Source organism: Diaporthe citri (assembly GCF_014595645.1).
Source record: "Diaporthe citri strain NFHF-8-4 chromosome Unknown scaffold_4, whole genome shotgun sequence".
Taxonomy (NCBI): domain Eukaryota; kingdom Fungi; phylum Ascomycota; class Sordariomycetes; order Diaporthales; family Diaporthaceae; genus Diaporthe; species Diaporthe citri.
In genome coordinates this window covers 5526943-5542862 of record NW_025064849.1, presented here as the reverse complement: position 1 = coordinate 5542862, position 15920 = coordinate 5526943, and the positions used below count along the sequence as shown (strand labels likewise).

The 15920-nt window shown below is 54.3% G+C and overlaps 6 protein-coding genes across 6 annotated transcripts; 5 read left to right on the top strand and 1 right to left on the bottom strand.

Moving 5' to 3' along the window:
• Nucleotides 1-1597: 1597 nt before the first annotated feature.
• On the top strand, nucleotides 1598-2426 carry INS49_010609 (uncharacterized protein; the record flags this gene model as incomplete). Its single annotated transcript, XM_043171334.1, has 2 exons — nucleotides 1598-1958; nucleotides 2023-2426. 2 exons carry the CDS (start codon nucleotides 1598-1600, stop codon nucleotides 2424-2426), a joined length of 765 nt encoding a protein of 254 aa, XP_043025899.1.
• Nucleotides 2427-3235: 809 nt separating this feature from the next.
• INS49_010608 (uncharacterized protein) lies at nucleotides 3236-3664 on the top strand (the record flags this gene model as incomplete). The annotated part of the gene is made up of 1 exon (XM_043171333.1): nucleotides 3236-3664. One exon carries the CDS (start codon nucleotides 3236-3238, stop codon nucleotides 3662-3664), a length of 429 nt encoding a protein of 142 aa, XP_043025898.1.
• Nucleotides 3665-4403: 739 nt separating this feature from the next.
• INS49_010607 (uncharacterized protein) lies at nucleotides 4404-5525 on the top strand (the record flags this gene model as incomplete). The annotated part of the gene is made up of 1 exon (XM_043171332.1): nucleotides 4404-5525. One exon carries the CDS (start codon nucleotides 4404-4406, stop codon nucleotides 5523-5525), a length of 1122 nt encoding a protein of 373 aa, XP_043025897.1.
• Nucleotides 5526-5921: 396 nt separating this feature from the next.
• On the bottom strand, nucleotides 5922-7086 carry INS49_010606 (uncharacterized protein; the record flags this gene model as incomplete). The annotated part of the gene is made up of 4 exons (XM_043171331.1): nucleotides 5922-6264; nucleotides 6322-6382; nucleotides 6452-6539; nucleotides 6616-7086. 4 exons carry the CDS (start codon nucleotides 7084-7086, stop codon nucleotides 5922-5924), a joined length of 963 nt encoding a protein of 320 aa, XP_043025896.1.
• Nucleotides 7087-7770: 684 nt separating this feature from the next.
• INS49_010605 (uncharacterized protein) lies at nucleotides 7771-8495 on the top strand (the record flags this gene model as incomplete). The annotated part of the gene is made up of 3 exons (XM_043171330.1): nucleotides 7771-7998; nucleotides 8176-8216; nucleotides 8261-8495. 3 exons carry the CDS (start codon nucleotides 7771-7773, stop codon nucleotides 8493-8495), a joined length of 504 nt encoding a protein of 167 aa, XP_043025895.1.
• Nucleotides 8496-12875: 4380 nt separating this feature from the next.
• On the top strand, nucleotides 12876-13769 carry INS49_010604 (uncharacterized protein; the record flags this gene model as incomplete). The annotated part of the gene is made up of 1 exon (XM_043171329.1): nucleotides 12876-13769. The coding sequence occupies one exon, from the start codon at nucleotides 12876-12878 to the stop codon at nucleotides 13767-13769; it is 894 nt and encodes a 297-aa protein (XP_043025894.1).
• Nucleotides 13770-15920: the final 2151 nt, after the last annotated feature.

Genomic DNA, 15920 nt, shown 5'->3' with positions numbered 1-15920 from the left:
CGGTCTACCCAGACAGAAAAGCTCCGGTGTGGCGCATCAACACAAGGAAGAGATCGACACGTGGTGTGTCAGGGGCCGCAGTGGAGTCGCTATGTCGGGCGTTGGCTCACGCCATGGGGACTCATGAACCCGGGAAAAAGCTATCTGGGGCGCAAATTACCTCAATTGTGAGACTCGCCCGTGCGTCGTCGACGCTCACGCCTTGGGACCCTGACACTAGGGGTGATAAGGCTTAGTGCTGATAGCAAATCTGCGAGTTAAAACTGTCATGGTCTGATTTAGGCAGGCAATGCGTTGACAGGTCGGGGCCGGCCAATGAGGCCTTTCCCCACGAGTCCAAAAACCCTGATGCAGCGCTGGATGAGTCCCCACTAGCCCCATTGGGCGCATCGGTACGACCGTTGAAGCGCTTTGGGATCCTTCGTTGCGGTAGCCGTTGCTGAGGTCTCTGCTGCCAAGGATCAGGCCGGAAGGCGTTTCCGGAGACATGATTTCTTCGTAACCGAAGGCAAGGAGTGTAACCGAGACGCATGGCACCCCTCTTGCGCACATTAGTGGTAAGCCAATCCTGCCAGATTCTTCTGGATGCAGTAGAGGCGAGTCAGGTAAGATACCGGCGGTCCCGTCAGTCTCCAGGGCTGGACCAACAATTTCATCGCGGGCAGCGACAATTTCCTCTCCCCGCGATCGATCGTCGGGCTAATTTGTTACAGGGGCCCCAGGAAGCTGCTCCACGTTCGGCATTTGCAGACGATGGAGCCCTTGAAGTAGGAGCACTCCTGAGTCCTTGCGAGCATTGTCGCCATCCTCCTAGTATATGTAGACGGACCTCGGAGTTAACCGAAGGCCCGAAGCTGTGAAGGTATCGCGTTTTCGAATCCTTCCTGACACTTGCTTCTCTTCGACTGAACACACTATCCCCAGCTGGTCCATCTCGAACATCGATTCCCATGTCATAGAGATGTCTAGTACTGAAGCTCCAGTGCTTGGCGCTGATGAGAAGTATCAGATCGCCGTGTCGTACGGGACCATCATATCTACAGGTGTTTTGGCAATCTTGGTTTGCAGCACGAGGGTACGTATTCGAAAGCTGGCTAGGAATCATGAAAACTGCTGACAGATGAGGCAATGAAAGCTTTGGGTTCGTAAGTTCTTGATCAAGTCGTTTGGACTCGATGACTGGGCTTGTCTCTTTGGTTTGGTGAGTTATGCAACACGACTGCCGTCCCTCAAGACTGCCAGTACTAATGGCAGGGCTAGATCTCTGTAACTGCATTCAATGGCATTGGGCTGAGTGTCGTATACTACGGCGTCGGGAAACATATCCAAAATGTTTCACAAGAGCATTTGGCGATGTGGTTCTTGGTACATTCTCCACTTCTTGAATTTTCGACCAGGGCTGCTGCTAATACTGAATTTAGTTATACTACATCTGTATATGCATATACTTGTTCATTTCTCTAGCCGTCAAGTCCAGCATCCTTTTGTTATTGCGACGAGTGTTTCCAACCCGTAGGTTCTGCACTCTATTGCCACCTCTCTTCCCATATCCATCTAACCTAGTCTGCTCTTTCTAGCGTATATTCAGTACACGACAATGGGCCTGCTCATATTCCTTGTGCTCTTTACGATATCGGGCACACTAGTTGCCGCATTCCAGTGCAATCCGCCCAAATATGCGTTTGAACTAGAGTTCCTCATGTCGCCTGACAGGTCGAAATACTGCTACTCGTCAGATGTTGCCTATGGAATCTTTATGTACCAAGCCGTCCTGCTCTTTGTTTGCGACATCATCATCTTCCTTCTGCCATTCCCTGCGTTGATACAACTCAACATGGGCTCTGCCAAGAAGACGGCGCTTCTGTTGGTCTTCGGCAGCGGCGCCGTAGCCTGCATTGCGCCCGCCGTCAGATTTGAAAGCATACAGTTCTACAAGTCTGGATCCCCAGACACAACTTGTAAGTTGGGAGCCATTTTATTTCCGGTCAAATTCAACCAGTAGCTAACAAAGCTGTTCTGTAGACGCGGGTGCGGAATCCTTGTATTGGATGGCCATCGAGTACAACCTTGGCTTGGTGGCCGGGTCATTGACGGGACTCCGGCCTCTGCTTTCCAGAATCGGTGTGCTGTTGTCAAGCAAAGGAGATTCGAGTTATAAGAGCAACCAGTTTGCGCCATCTTATCGACTCGAAAATCGCGACAACAAACATTGGAATTCCAGCCAGCGCAGTGGGGTCAAAAAGGATAGACATCAAGGGGACAGCGTCCTCGAACAGACCGTCATGGGCGACCGCATTTCCGACGACAGTGGCCGCCAGCACATACTAAAGACCCAGTCCATTAGCATTGTTACCGAGGAATCGCGGGACGATTCTTCGTTCGCGAACACACACCAGCCCTGGCAAGATTCTAGCCGGAATGTGTAGTTCCATCGAATCTTCTGTTGGTAATGAGCTGTCAAGGGTGGATTTCTGGAAGTGGCTGTCGCTTCCCTATTCAAGACCGGCGCTAATATTCCAAGAAGCCGTGCAGTAGAATAGCTGCTGGAAAGACTATATTTTAATTAGGCAGTCAAATTGCCCTTGTCCGTACCAGTTCTTAAGTTGATTGTTAACCGCGCGCCGATCGACTCCGAGAGCGCGGGGACATCAAAACCCGGCTTCGACAGCAGTTGGTCGATAGCGGAGCAGATCCTTTTAACCTGTGTCGGCATCGATTTGTCGTAAACATTTTTCGTGGAGTGGTATGCCGTCCACTTCCCTTTGCTATCCAACTCCGTGGAGCTGAAGTCTCGAATCGGATGGCGACAGTACAGGTCGACAATTGCCATACTTACTTCTGAAGAACCCAAAACACCATGCTCAAATCCAAGAAGCAACATTAATCTCGCATCGGGCCAGAGTGAGCGCCACTTGGCCAAGCGGTTGGCGCTTGTTAACGCACACCGACGTGAGGAGATGAGGGGTTGCTGCAGGTCGGGACGGGACGGACGGTTGGCAGCCTGTTTTGTGTTTCACAGGGAAATGGCTCGCGCAGGAGACTGGGACAGAGAAAATCGACTCCTGCCGCGAAGATAATCATTAATATTTCATCCCACCCGACTCACTAGAAGTAACAGAAGCCAAGTTTGGTCATGCCGGGGGCCACGAAGTGAACAGATTCTGCACTCGTGTTACCTGAACTTGAGTAACCTACACGGTCCATCCCGATCCCACACAGGCCGAAACTGTTCGCCATGACGACACACATCGCACCCCTCTGTCACCTGCTCTTGAAGACGCCGCCACTGGCAGTCAGCGTTTCGCGAGGCACGACGCTGAGGGAAATCAAGAAACTCGCGAAACGACACAAGATCCCGTCCATGGTCTCCAAGACAAGCCGCGGACCCACCACGAGCAGCGGCCTCGTCTACGCGGAGTCGGGGGACAAGGTGGCACTGCAGCGCTTCGAGAAGGATGTCCGAGGCATGACAAATTACAAGCAGAGATTCGTCACAATCGTGCCGACGATGAAGGCGCCGATCCCCGAGGATCGACCGGTTCGGCCACCTGGTCAGCGATTTGTTGATGTCGAGGGCCTTACGAACTTTGGGATCGAGATGGCGAGGAGGAGCCTTTGGGACTGGTGGGCCGATATTGTGAAGAAGGGGTATTTCAAGGACTAGGGAGACCATTCGGGGAGGATCGGATTGGTGTTGCCCGTAACTTAAATTTTCAGAGTAGTTGAAAGGAACTCGATAGCTTGGATGAGAGTGGTGTTGGCCCAGTTTCCACATTATCAGTCCTTCCTCCTTCTTAGGATGAGTTTCTCGAGGAGTAAAGCCGTTTTGAATTAGACTCAATCCAATGCGATGGTTTCGGTCGTATTAGTAGAGGATAACAAGCAGAGAAACAACGTTTCAAGTTCGTCATTTTCTGACTGTAGTCATCGATTTGTTTGGGGTTGCTTGGATATATTAGAAGAAAAGCGGATAGCATTCAATTACACTTTTGGAACTTTTCAGTTGAGATAGCTCTGGCGGTTCTTGAAGTCCTTTGAGCAGTTTGCTGGCTTCGATCACAAGCCAGCCTCACTCGTCCTCATGATCTCCGGGAGGCTCATCCTAAAAGTCTGGGTTTTGTCGATTCAAATATGAAAACAACGCTAAAATCTTTTCAAATTGCAATCTTCACTTGATCCAGGCCTGCTGACCGCATTAGCTTTGAGCCGACCGAGGGATGCTGATGAATCCTCCTCTTTTTAGTCTCGACCACCTCTTTGAATCACTCGATCTATATGAACCCCGCAATTGGACGTCTCATCCCCGGGCTGATATGGTCTCACAGAGTGAATGGGAAGAAACTTTTACTTTGACAAGCCCATAACTCTGACATCCTCGCTCCTCTGATGCGACCAGGCTCAGCATGGAGACGAAAACCACCATGCGCGCCATCCGAACAGGGACAACCCCCGGGCACGCCGAGGTAGAAGACGTACCCATCCCCTCGCCCCTCACCGCCCTAGCTCAGCACCCGGCCTACGTCCTTGTCAAGCCGTGGTACGCCGGCATCAACCCCTGTGACTACCTCTTCGCCGACTACGAGGGCATGTTCGCGCCCGGCATCACCCTGGGCTGCGAGTACGCCGGCGAGGTCATCGAGATCGGGTCCGCGGTGACCAGCGGTCTCAAAAAAGGGGACAAGATCGCCGGCCTCGCGATACCCAGCGCTGGGCCCATGCCGAACGCCGGGACTTTCGCTGAGTATATCCTTGTCAAGGGAGATGCGGTGCTGCGGCTGGGCGAGATGGGTGGAGTTGTCGGTGAGGCTGAGGCTGCGGGTGTGAATGTTGCATTGGCTACCGTGTATTGTGCATTCTACCATCTGATGGGGCTGCCATTTCCAACGGTGGAGTCAGGGCTGGACCTATTACACGTAGGGAATAAGGCTACGGAAACTCCTGAGAGAACCATTTTGATCTATGGTGGAAGCACGACGACCGGGCTCATGGCCATTCAGTTGGCCAAGTTGAGTGGCATGTTGGTCATCACCACATGCTCAGCGGCCAACTTTGTGCTAGTAAAGGAAAGAGGGGCCGACCATGCTTTCGACTACCACGACACTAAGGGCTGCGTCGAAGGAATCAGGAAAGTCACGGGTGGTCAGCTGAGATTGGTGTTCGACTGCGTGGGGGCGTTTGACTCGCCCCAGATATGCGCAGATGCAATGGCTTCCGATGGCGAGGGCTGCCTGTACGACTCCTTGTCCCTCACACCGTTCCCTAGGGATGATGTGAGGTCGATATTTACCCCAGGCGAGGCCGTTCTCGGCGAGGCTCGCCAGGTTCGAGGGGAATTCATCCCTGGTGATGAGGAGCTGTTCAGGGCCAATCAGGATTTCTTGCGGCTATCTGAGCACCTTTTCAAGATCGGAAAGATACGACCACCGCCAACGGAGATTGTACACGGCATGGAAAAGATACTAGAAGTGATGGACGACCTACGAAAGTGGAAGATTAGTGGCAAAAAGATGGTTGCCCGTATTTAAGTGCCCTCTGATGGTTATGGTCCTGTAATGTCTATCTAGCAGAAGCTTTGTTCATCAGACTAAAGTGCTCCGCTCTGTCTCTCTGAATCTCATCCTGTGACCGGTCTTCTGGGATTGTGACAACTCGGGGCCAGTCAACTTGTGGTTCCAGAGCACTTGAGGTCTCCTTCACGCAGTGTAGGCATGCAGCGTCGTAACTACCCCTGATGCCACGTCAAAACCTGATCAGCGACGGCATTTGGATCCATTTACCGGAGACGATTCAATCAGTGGCCGTCAGAGTAATAGATCGATTTATTGGTGTCCTCGACAGGACCTTGGTCCATTGTCTCCCCCAAAATCACTATCTTGAATCGCAATCAGCCGTCGCAAATCTTCTCCAAATCCCTACTAATCTTAGTAGGGATAAAACTCCAGTGTAGTGCTATCCATCTGCACTGGTGTGCATAGAGTCAACATATTATGCCCGTCTGGGTCAGACTGCTTTGTGTCAAGAAGAGTCGCCTCATTGAGGTCAAGTTTCTTGCCGCTGCTAGTGGTTGCGTGCACATCCGTGAAGTTGAACAGGATCCAACTGGCAAAGGGAGGAACCGGTCCAGGGACCTGTACGTTGACCGCTGGTGCCCATGTGTCCTCGACAATCCAGGCCGCGTTACGTCCACACCACTTTGCGCGCTCTTCCGGACCGATGGTGAGTTCTCCTTCAATCCTGTACCTGGTTGAAAGGTTGTCGATGGCTCTTTGGAGCATATCAGTGAGGACGCATCTTGGTGGCCTTGGCGTTGGTGAGACTTACATTGCGGCTTTCTTTTCGGATACCACAGTAACGTTGACGTCCACAGAGTCGTCATTTCGAACTAGTCCAATTTCATTAGGGGATATTTTCCAATGGAGCATGCTAATCGGCCGCGCCTGATACCACTTACTCTCCATGTTGATAGGAACCTGTTGCTGAGGGAACATTGCCCAAAAAGCGGTGTTCTTTTGCCGGCTGGATTCATGATTACCGTAAATCTGCGAAATTGCATAATTAGTCACTTATATCATTCCTGTCGGCACTGATCCGGTCCAGGATTCCATCACGACTTACCAACGACAAGACTCCGACCTCGAGGAGACTGCAATCCTGGCTGGGCTGGCCATCGGCACCGATATTGTCGACTCCCACCCATTCAACGATCCACTGCCAGTTCAGGGGTGGGTTGTCGGGAATACCGTCACTGCGCTGTATCAACTCGGGAACAACCCAGGAGCCGTAGATGCTGGAGATCGAAGACCCATCCTGGGCCGACAAGTCGTACTCTGCTCCACATCGACTGGCGCTATCCAAGCGTTTGACTTTGTGGGTAGGGCCATTGAGAACGCTCCATGGGGTCATGCTTCCGAAACCGTCGAAGCTGGCAACTTGATCTGCCAGGTCGTCCGCGTAGTGGTTGTATGACCTGAGAACAGCACCTTCATAGAACTCTGTGAACTCGGCCGACAGGTTGATTGTCACCACGGGGTGGACAATCAGGAACATGCAGCAAACCATGAGAAGCTGATGGAGAAATGCAGCCATTGTGATGGTATGCACCAGTAGCTGATGTATGGGACTGAGGTGGGTGTTTGACGACTTACGATTGATCCTTGGAGTTGTTGAGATTGAGGCAGAAAATAATTATTTTCCCTCGAAGAGTGTTCCCATGGAAAGGGGTTGAACCATGTTTTGTATGTGGGCGACCCCATACTATCATAGAGAGTATTGAATCAAGGCTGTGCCCAAGTCATTCGTGGTGTTTAAGGAGCAGGCATAAATGTGTCAAGCATTAGGTAACTGAACTCAGTGACAGGTCTTGCAAGAAGTGAATAACCAAGACTGACTGCCACAGACCTGTCAATTTCGCACCAGTGCTTTCTCATACGGACACAGACATGGAAACATGCCTCATGCACAGGAATTATTCACATTGAGCGACCATTTGAAGGTATCCGTCCATCGAATCAGTAATGGAGCTAATGATCCATCTATCAGCATAGTTTCTGAGCTGCTCACTCAGTCCTCACTGGGATATGCTTGCAGTGTTCATTGAAGACCAATTTGATATTATTTTCAATCCAGAATCCATGGTATAAACAAGCTGCCACTTTCCCTCCCTCTACTTCTTCCTAACTACAACCTCCCTAAGGAACAGAGGCCTAAATCAACTGCGACCTTGATCCTTTCACATCGCAAGCAACCTATCCATCTTTGCACAAGACCATCATGAACAAGGTCAAAGACCCTGTCGAGAGCGAAGCTATGGGACAGCCGTCTCATGAGCTCGTGGATCCACGACGCCCCTCGACAGAGCCGCTGGCTCTCGTCCCTCGTCAACCTTTCTACGGTCTTCACAACAAGGACAACTACGACGAGTCGCCCGAGAACGTGGATAAAGATGTGCTTGAGGAGACTGACTACGGCGATGGCACTCGCGGGCCGACCTTTAGCCTCGTACGCCCTGGAATCGATCGCGCCGACGTTGCCCGATCTGCTGGAGAAGGAGATGCCCCACGTCACGGGGTCCTGGTTTCTCAAGGGAGGAGAACAAAAGATCTTGAGCTTCAGATCGCTCAAGCTGGTGATCGCTCACGATTCGAAGAACACCATGATGCAAGTTCATTCCACTAGGCCAAGACTGCCAACCCAATCTACTACCACCCAACTCACCAGTGTGTCACGTGTCATCCAGCTGACGGTTCCTGAGCCAAAACAGATTCACTGCCGACCTTGTCGTCGATATCCTGAATCTCTTGCTGGAGAATGGCCCGGCCCTCGACCAGTTCCCAGAGTTGAGCGCGACCGGCAACCTCAATCTCGTGCTGCACGACGACGGACAGGCGGAGCGGGTGTCTGACGTGCCGTTCAAGTGGCAGCTTCTGAGGAGGACCGATGAGGATCGGCGAGAGGAGGCGGCGGCTCACGGCGGTGGAGCCGAGGGCTCCCCGTGATGCCGACTGACGGTCAGTCAAATGTGACCAGAGATTCTGACAGCTGCAGACTGGGCCGATGTGCTGGGGATGATGACTTGTGCGGCTTTGGGGTTTTGGGCGTTCATTTTTGGGGGGCAGCTTGTGTCCGAGGGTTTTGGAGGCGGGAGGTTTTTGACACCATGAATGAACTGCACGGAGTTTGTGAGGCAGAGAACATTCATTAGTCTCGAGCTGTGAGTTTTGAAATCCATGCAAACGTTGTTTTCTACATGCTTCGGTGTGGCGTCCCCAGTGCATGTAGTCGCTCATCACAGATCCGATAATACACATACAAACACCTTGCTCAACCCAGCCAGGTCACAAGTACATTGCCATGATCTGTCAACTCAGACGACATTGTGGAATTGGTGATTCGATATTGGCCAGACCGGTTCTCACTATACGGCGATGGAGGTTCGGTCCGAACAATCATTGGCCGCCAAGGTAGCAACTATTGAGCGGAGATGGCGGCAGGTGGCGTGTAATCCGGTCAATGGGAGACGTCCCCCCACAAAAACGAAGCCCCCGGTCAGATCCAGATGCCCCGATCGACAACGTGGCCGGCCCTGGTGCGACATCTGGCCAACACTGATCCCTCGCGCTTGCAGATGTGAAGAAGGATCGTGAGGCGGTCCATAGACGCGTCGCCTGCCCGGCGGCTGTGGCTCAGTATGGAGTAGTAGGGCGGCAAAGGCGTCAAGTGCCATTGGCATGGCTGTTGGTCTGGGGTTTGAGTCGAGCCAACGCGTCTGAGGCGCCTTGATACCACATGGCCGAAGGCAAGAGGTCGTCCTTGGCCGGCATTTTAATCCTCTACACGCGACCCGGAAGGATTCAGCCACTCGGTCGGTCTAGCAGGTCCGGCCACTGAGCAACCCAAGGCACTTCTGTAGTGTGACAAAGAGAGGGTGCGGGCGGACGGGCGAGATGTTCGTGGCTTCCATGCATTGGATCTTGTGCCGAAGGATGACGTGGGGCCTTGAGGCCGACGGGCGGACCAGATCTCGGGCCACACCTCATCGCTCGCACGCCTGCCTCCTTGAATTGTGTGTGGATGACGAGCGTAAACATCGGCGTAGAATACGGGCAAGGAATTACGCGCATGACCAGACGAGTGAGTCTTCATCCGAAGTTGCATAGGCACAATCGACTGGCTCAGTGGCCGGGTGGCCGTGTTGCACGTGGCGCGCGCTCAGAAGCCCCTTTCCACGGCCTAGAAATCCGGCCTGGCAACGTGGCCTTGAGATCTGGTCTGGCAGAATGTTGAGCTGGCAACAATCCTTCAAGACGTCGCGAGCCGCCAGGCCTGAGAAGAAGGATAATGCCTTGAAAGTAGGAAACAGCCACTTGGCTGGTCGAGGCTGTGGGGGGGGGGGGGGGGGGGACGCGTCGATGATGCCCTGGCTCGAGTGTACCCGCGCGCTGGATGAAGCAGAGAAGAAGCACGAAATACTAGGTGGCTGGACATCGTGTTCTTGAATACTCTGATGGACATGGATGGACGAGTTGGCGCCGTGTTGGTGGGCGCTTGGATGAGGCATTCCAAGCCGTAGGGAACGCGCTCGAGACTGGACTGACGGTTGGAAGCTGCCAACATGCAAGCGTACAAATATGTTGGCATCGGACGCCAGGTTTTCGAGGACGACGAGGTCATCGAGCTTGGTCATTTCTCATACCGTTCCAATTTTTTTTCTTGTCATCGCCATCTCATCAGCCAGTTGAGGCAACCGGCTTGATATTCTCACCCCTCTCTCTTGTGTGCGGCAGTACTGTCGGCCTTACTCCTGATTTTGCCACAGGAGAAATCTTCAGGTTGCACGATAATCTCCAGTCGAACTTTTCCCTGATTTCGTTTCTTTTCTCGCCTCCCGAGCTTCAGCTGGAGTGCAAGATCCGTCCCTTGCTGGGGCGAAGTCGTGGGTTCGTGATCGCAACTTCCCATCCGAAAGAAGGTTGCGAGCTTGCGAACGGGACGTGGTTGGACGAACCCCAGGTGGATGAGTAAGCAGCCCCCGTCCAATGAGGGAGTTGAGATGGGAGTGTTGCTAAAAAAGGCAAGCGCGCTGTGTGCAGGGTCATTAGAGCGTGCATCCCCACCTGCCCAATCAGACGGTGCTCCTGCCCGCCCAAGTCGACCCAGGTGCCCATCACAGCGGCTACAGGAAGTCACGACAGGGGCCTTCCCAGCTGACGAAATCTGAAGTGCCGTTCGCCTGACGCCTGTTGCCCGTCGCCCGTCTCGTCCGCGTCCGTCGTCCGGTGTTTCCCTGGCCAGCAGCCTAAGCGGATCAAATCACATCACATCCATCGCGTTTTTGTTCTCTTGCTCTTCTCTGCCCCTTCTCCCGCTGCATCCGTCCTCGCCCGTCTCCCCACTCACTGCGCGAGAACCAGCTCCATCAGCTGGACAAGGGACACGCCTGTACAGGACCTGCAGTACATCCAAGCGCACAGACAGAAACGAGACCAAGCCCGGCAGGGCAAAGGACAGCAATCATCAGCAGGGAAGCCGGCAGTCAACAGCCGTCGCGGTCCAGTCAAAAGGCTGCCCAGGCACGCCAAGGAACATCAGCCTGTCACCTCACAGTCAAGTCACTTGTTCACGTCTTCCTTGGAAGGGCTGCGAAACCCAGAGCAACGGCTCCGGCACGGCAGGCCAGGCCGAGCGCGCAGCCCACCACAGGCAGGGCCAAATCCTTCCAATATCTTGATCTTGGGGTCAGGGAAGGAAGGCTCGGAGATTTTCGACAGATCTCCATCTCGCTCTGCCTCTGCTCTGCCTCTCAACCCGGCCCCTGGCGCTTACTCAAACACACACATTCTCTTTCTGACACACACAGCTTGCCGCACTCTATCCTGCTGCAACAGTACTTGCTGTAAGTCAGTTCCCATGTGTCCATGTGTCAGTCGTCCTGCATCAGCAGCCAGACACTTTTCCTCTTCCTGTGCTGCATACATATACCACGGAGTATGTATACATGCGTCTGTGCACCCACATCCATACATAAGCATGTACCTCTCTCCCATGCCCCTCCCATGTCCATGTCCCCCAATACCCATGCCCCCATATCCATCCACCCATGGTACATGCATCTCGACAAAACCCCATCCCACTCTGGTCGCCCACTCATCCACTTGCCCACTGACCCGCCCACCTCCAGTCGTGTCACTCGCTCCCGTGCGCCTTTATCCACTTGCGTTGCGCCTCTCTTGTCTGCTCAGTCGTGGGCTGCACTTCGAGCTTACACTAAGGCAGCTTCTAGCACACGCATAGTCGCCCCGGCCAATCGCACCTCTTCCACCTGTCGAGACCCATCTGCGCGAGGGGTCCTGTTCCCTGCCCCGGCCTTAGCCCCTCCAGATCGTGGGCCTTGTCTTCGATCTGCAGACGCTTGTCCTCTGCCGGCCCACCTTGGTCTACCGCCTCTTGCTCTGCTCTGGAGCCACGCTCGTCCACCCGGCGTCTATTCCACCAAGTCGAGCACCCCCCGGAGCCGTGTCCACCACCCACTGCGAGCCCGAAGCGCTCGACTCTGCCTGTCAGCCTGCGTGTCTCTGCCGCTGCCGTCTGCTTGTCTCTCCGTCCCTGGCAGGCCATTGGAAGACGTCGGTACCCCGGCCTGGCCTCCAAAGCCGCGACCACCCTTGGAGCACATCACTCTCCTTCGCCCACACTCGCACCCTCAAGGCTCGCTCTCACGCCCACACAGGCGCCAGCCCGCCCACGGCAATAACACTGGCTGTTATTAGTCGACAGAAAGCCACGAGGCCCAAGCGATCCCTGGCCCACCCCCAAAGTGTCTTTTTTTTTCTTGTCCCGGTGGAATTGGTACCCATCCAACCATCCTACACGCCGTCGACGTCGAGACGCGGGGACCTAGCCCGCCAGCGGCTTAGCTTTCGTCTTTGTTTCTCTGCGCTCACACCCTAACCGCCCTTCCTTACATCCCGCCGCAATCCTGTGGTATCTATCCCATCCCACTCCATCCTTCTCCTTCACCCTGCAACCCTTTGCCGCCGTCTCTGACCCGCCCGCGCCTACTCGTTGGAAATCATATAACGACCTGGGCCCTACTATCACCCACTCTTTCTCTCTTTTCCCCCTTTTCCCAACTGCCGGACTCGACTCTTCCTGCCTGTCCTAGGCAAGTTGATCTCCTGTCAGCGCAGCTCAACGGGTGAACCTCCCGAGTCATTCGCTTGACTTGACAAACCTCTTCGGACCCGACTGACGCACGTCACTCACACACCGCCGTCGGCCCAACCCGTCTCCCACACACATACGCTCTCGCATACATACACAATCTTTGGGTAGTAGCTTCGCATCTCACATATTCGTTCACCACACACTCGGTCACAATGCCTCCTGCGAAACGACCTAAGCTGGCCGCCCTGGCCACGCCTACCTCCGGCAACTTCCCCTCGGATGCGCTTCTGTCTGCGTCGTCAGTACGGACTCCGCACTCGGCATCTATCAAGGGCTTGCAGTCTGCAGGGCTCTACTCTGCAGGCCTTCCTTCGGCAGGCCTACCTTCAGCACCTTTCGAGTATCCGCCAACGCCGAGCATGTTGTCAGGGAAGCAGGAGGACAAGCCAGAGGCAACTCCCATCACCCCACCGCTGGCCTACATGGACTTCCTCAAGACGATCAGCGCCGCGTCTCCCTCTGTGGCAAGCCCGCCACTAACAGCGCCCCTGATGGGAAAGACGCCACTTAACCGGACTTCGACGGGCGGGAGCACGGCCAGCACCGTCACGTGCAAGTCAGAAGATTCAGCAACGGAGAGCGCTGGGGAGGTTGACCTGGACAGCGCTCCCACGACAGCAAGCAGCGACTCCACAGACTGCAGCTGCTCATGCGAGCTTGTGCACAAGTCGTCAAAGCCAGCGCCAATCTCGGTTGCTCAGCCCGCTTCGCCGATGGTGACGATGCCCCTCTCGGCGCCTGCAAGTGGGCCGGCCACCTTTCCAAGCCTCCGCATACCGCCAAGCCCGGCCGTCGACAGCCCTGTGCGATCGCCATACAGCGCACGGAGCATTAAGAGCCCGTTCGACTGGGACGCGGCCCTCAAAGCGAAGAGGTACGCAGATGTGAAGCCCCCGACCTCTGCTGTGGGCACTGGAGGAGTACACTCGGGCCGGTGCGAGAAGGGCAAGAGCGTGAGGCACATCAGGGAGGTGGTCACAAGAACCGTCACATACACGCCGAGGATGGATCCGGCGCCCAAGGGGAAAAGACGGAAAGTCGAATGAGGGGTTGTGGCGCAGGACGGAATATTTCACGAGCGAGGAGTTCAAGGAGCATCAATAGCGCACTGTGCGACTACTTCAGTCGACATGCACCACACACGCCATCACTGCTCGACCATTTTTCCTTTTGTTGGCACACAAACAGCCACGGTATCAACGCCGCCGTCTCACGCCATGGCGGGTGGGTCATTGGTCGTCGTCAAAGCGACCGCATCCACATCTGCGAACTTGGAGTCGCCAACAGTCGTCATGTGGCCCCCGCACGCACCAAATCCTACCTACCTAGGGTGCCTCATCCACTTCACCAACCCGCACAAACCTAATAATGATGAACATGAACTGCATCGCCGTTTACGATCACAAAAAGCCAGCAATCGGAGTTTTTTGAGGAGACACGGAAATGGACGGGAGGGATTGAGTCATTTTGGGAATGCACCACACATGCACACATGCACACAACACACAAACACCCGGCAATTGGCGTTGCTGGCGGCGTCCTGACAGTACTGTATCAAAGCTTGGATTGGATATACCACTGAAGGGAGGGAAGGGGCATTCTCGGTGGACCAGCGATCGAATCTTTTCATGTTTTTGGAGGAGCCTCTAGGGACGGATGTCTTTGGGAGGGATGGGCCCGGATGGAAGTCGGAACTGGCGTGCAGTTTACAGGCGAAATTCGATCTTGTGTAACAACTTCAAACCTGAGTGCGAGGACAGTGAAGATGATGCGCATACCTTCAGGCCTTCCTCGTGGCGCCCCAACAGCCTGGTGACCCTCCCCCCTGTTGTTTGTTATTCGCGTGTCCCCCAGCCACGCGAATAAACCGCGGCCCGTTCTGGCGGCCCATGTTTTCCTGCAGCCAGGAGGGTGCGGCCGCCTATCGCGGCCTCTCCGTGTAAAGCTTGCTCCCGTAATGGCCGCTCCGGCCGGCGGGAGGCCGGCGGCGCATTCACGAGATGGAATTTACCTAGCCGGAACCTGTTGGCCAGCTGGGCTGACGGGGCAGGTGCATATTCTGGGCATAGCTGTTTACTTTGCTAACTATGTCTCAGCAGTGAGAAGCTCATTCGGGTTTCTGATGTGCTTGCGAGCTGTTACTTGTCGCCAGCGAACCCAGGAGGGCAGAGCCGAAGTAGTAAATCCGATCTAATCAAGGCCGTACATTTTCATTTACAACCATGCCGTCCGCAACCCTGCGGGAAAAGCAACATCGTATGGATGAGTCCACGTGAAACATCTGAAACCCACGGCAAAAGCCGTGATCGACAAACGCCAAGATCTAAGAGCCGGATGAGGGAGAAGAAGAAAAATAAGGACATGGGTGTGAAATGCCGGTTCGAAACACTGGGTGATCGAAACACGATGGATGCACCATGTAGGCAACAATTGGTGTTGATTATCCTTGATCTGATCGGATTCACAGCAGCCCACGAATTTCTCCTTCCCAGCTGAGTTCTGAGCACAGAGAAAGTGTTTAGGGGGTTTTCCGCCGCTCGGCCTGCACATCTTGCACACCGCCGACTTATGGGCCGGGATGCTGGGGATATGGGTGTTGGACCGATGTGGGCTGGACTGGGGGGCAAGGGGAGGTGAGTGAGTGACATAGTGACATTGTGATAAGGGAGTGTGACGGTGGGATGGGATGTACACTATACACTAAGGTCTGTATGTATGTACATGGATGTGCTTCTGGGTACGACTGGAGAAGGGTAGCTTCAGCGTGGGGATGATGTATGCTTTTCTGTGGATGGGATGGGGCGCAGGAAAAGATGCGGACGGACAGTAGCCTATGTACTTTGTGCGTCCCTGTACTTTTATGACACCGCCGGACGTAGGACGACGCTTTGGTGGTGGTGTTGGTGCTGTCTTTGTATGCGGCGGGCTTGTTCGGGCAACTAGTGCTCATTTCTGGTGTCCCGTCAACTAGGCAGGCAAGAGAGCCTGCATGATCTGAGACATACAGATGCAATGGCGATAATAATAACATCGCAAGTAGAAAAAACAAAATACCATGCCACAGTGAAACACCCTCATCGTCCTAATTATACACGGATACATAATTTGTGCCTTGAACGTATGCAACGTAGATACCACTAGGGTACATCGCGTACCGCCCCTCAGTTGTTTTCCTCTGTCCACCAAAGAAAAACCTC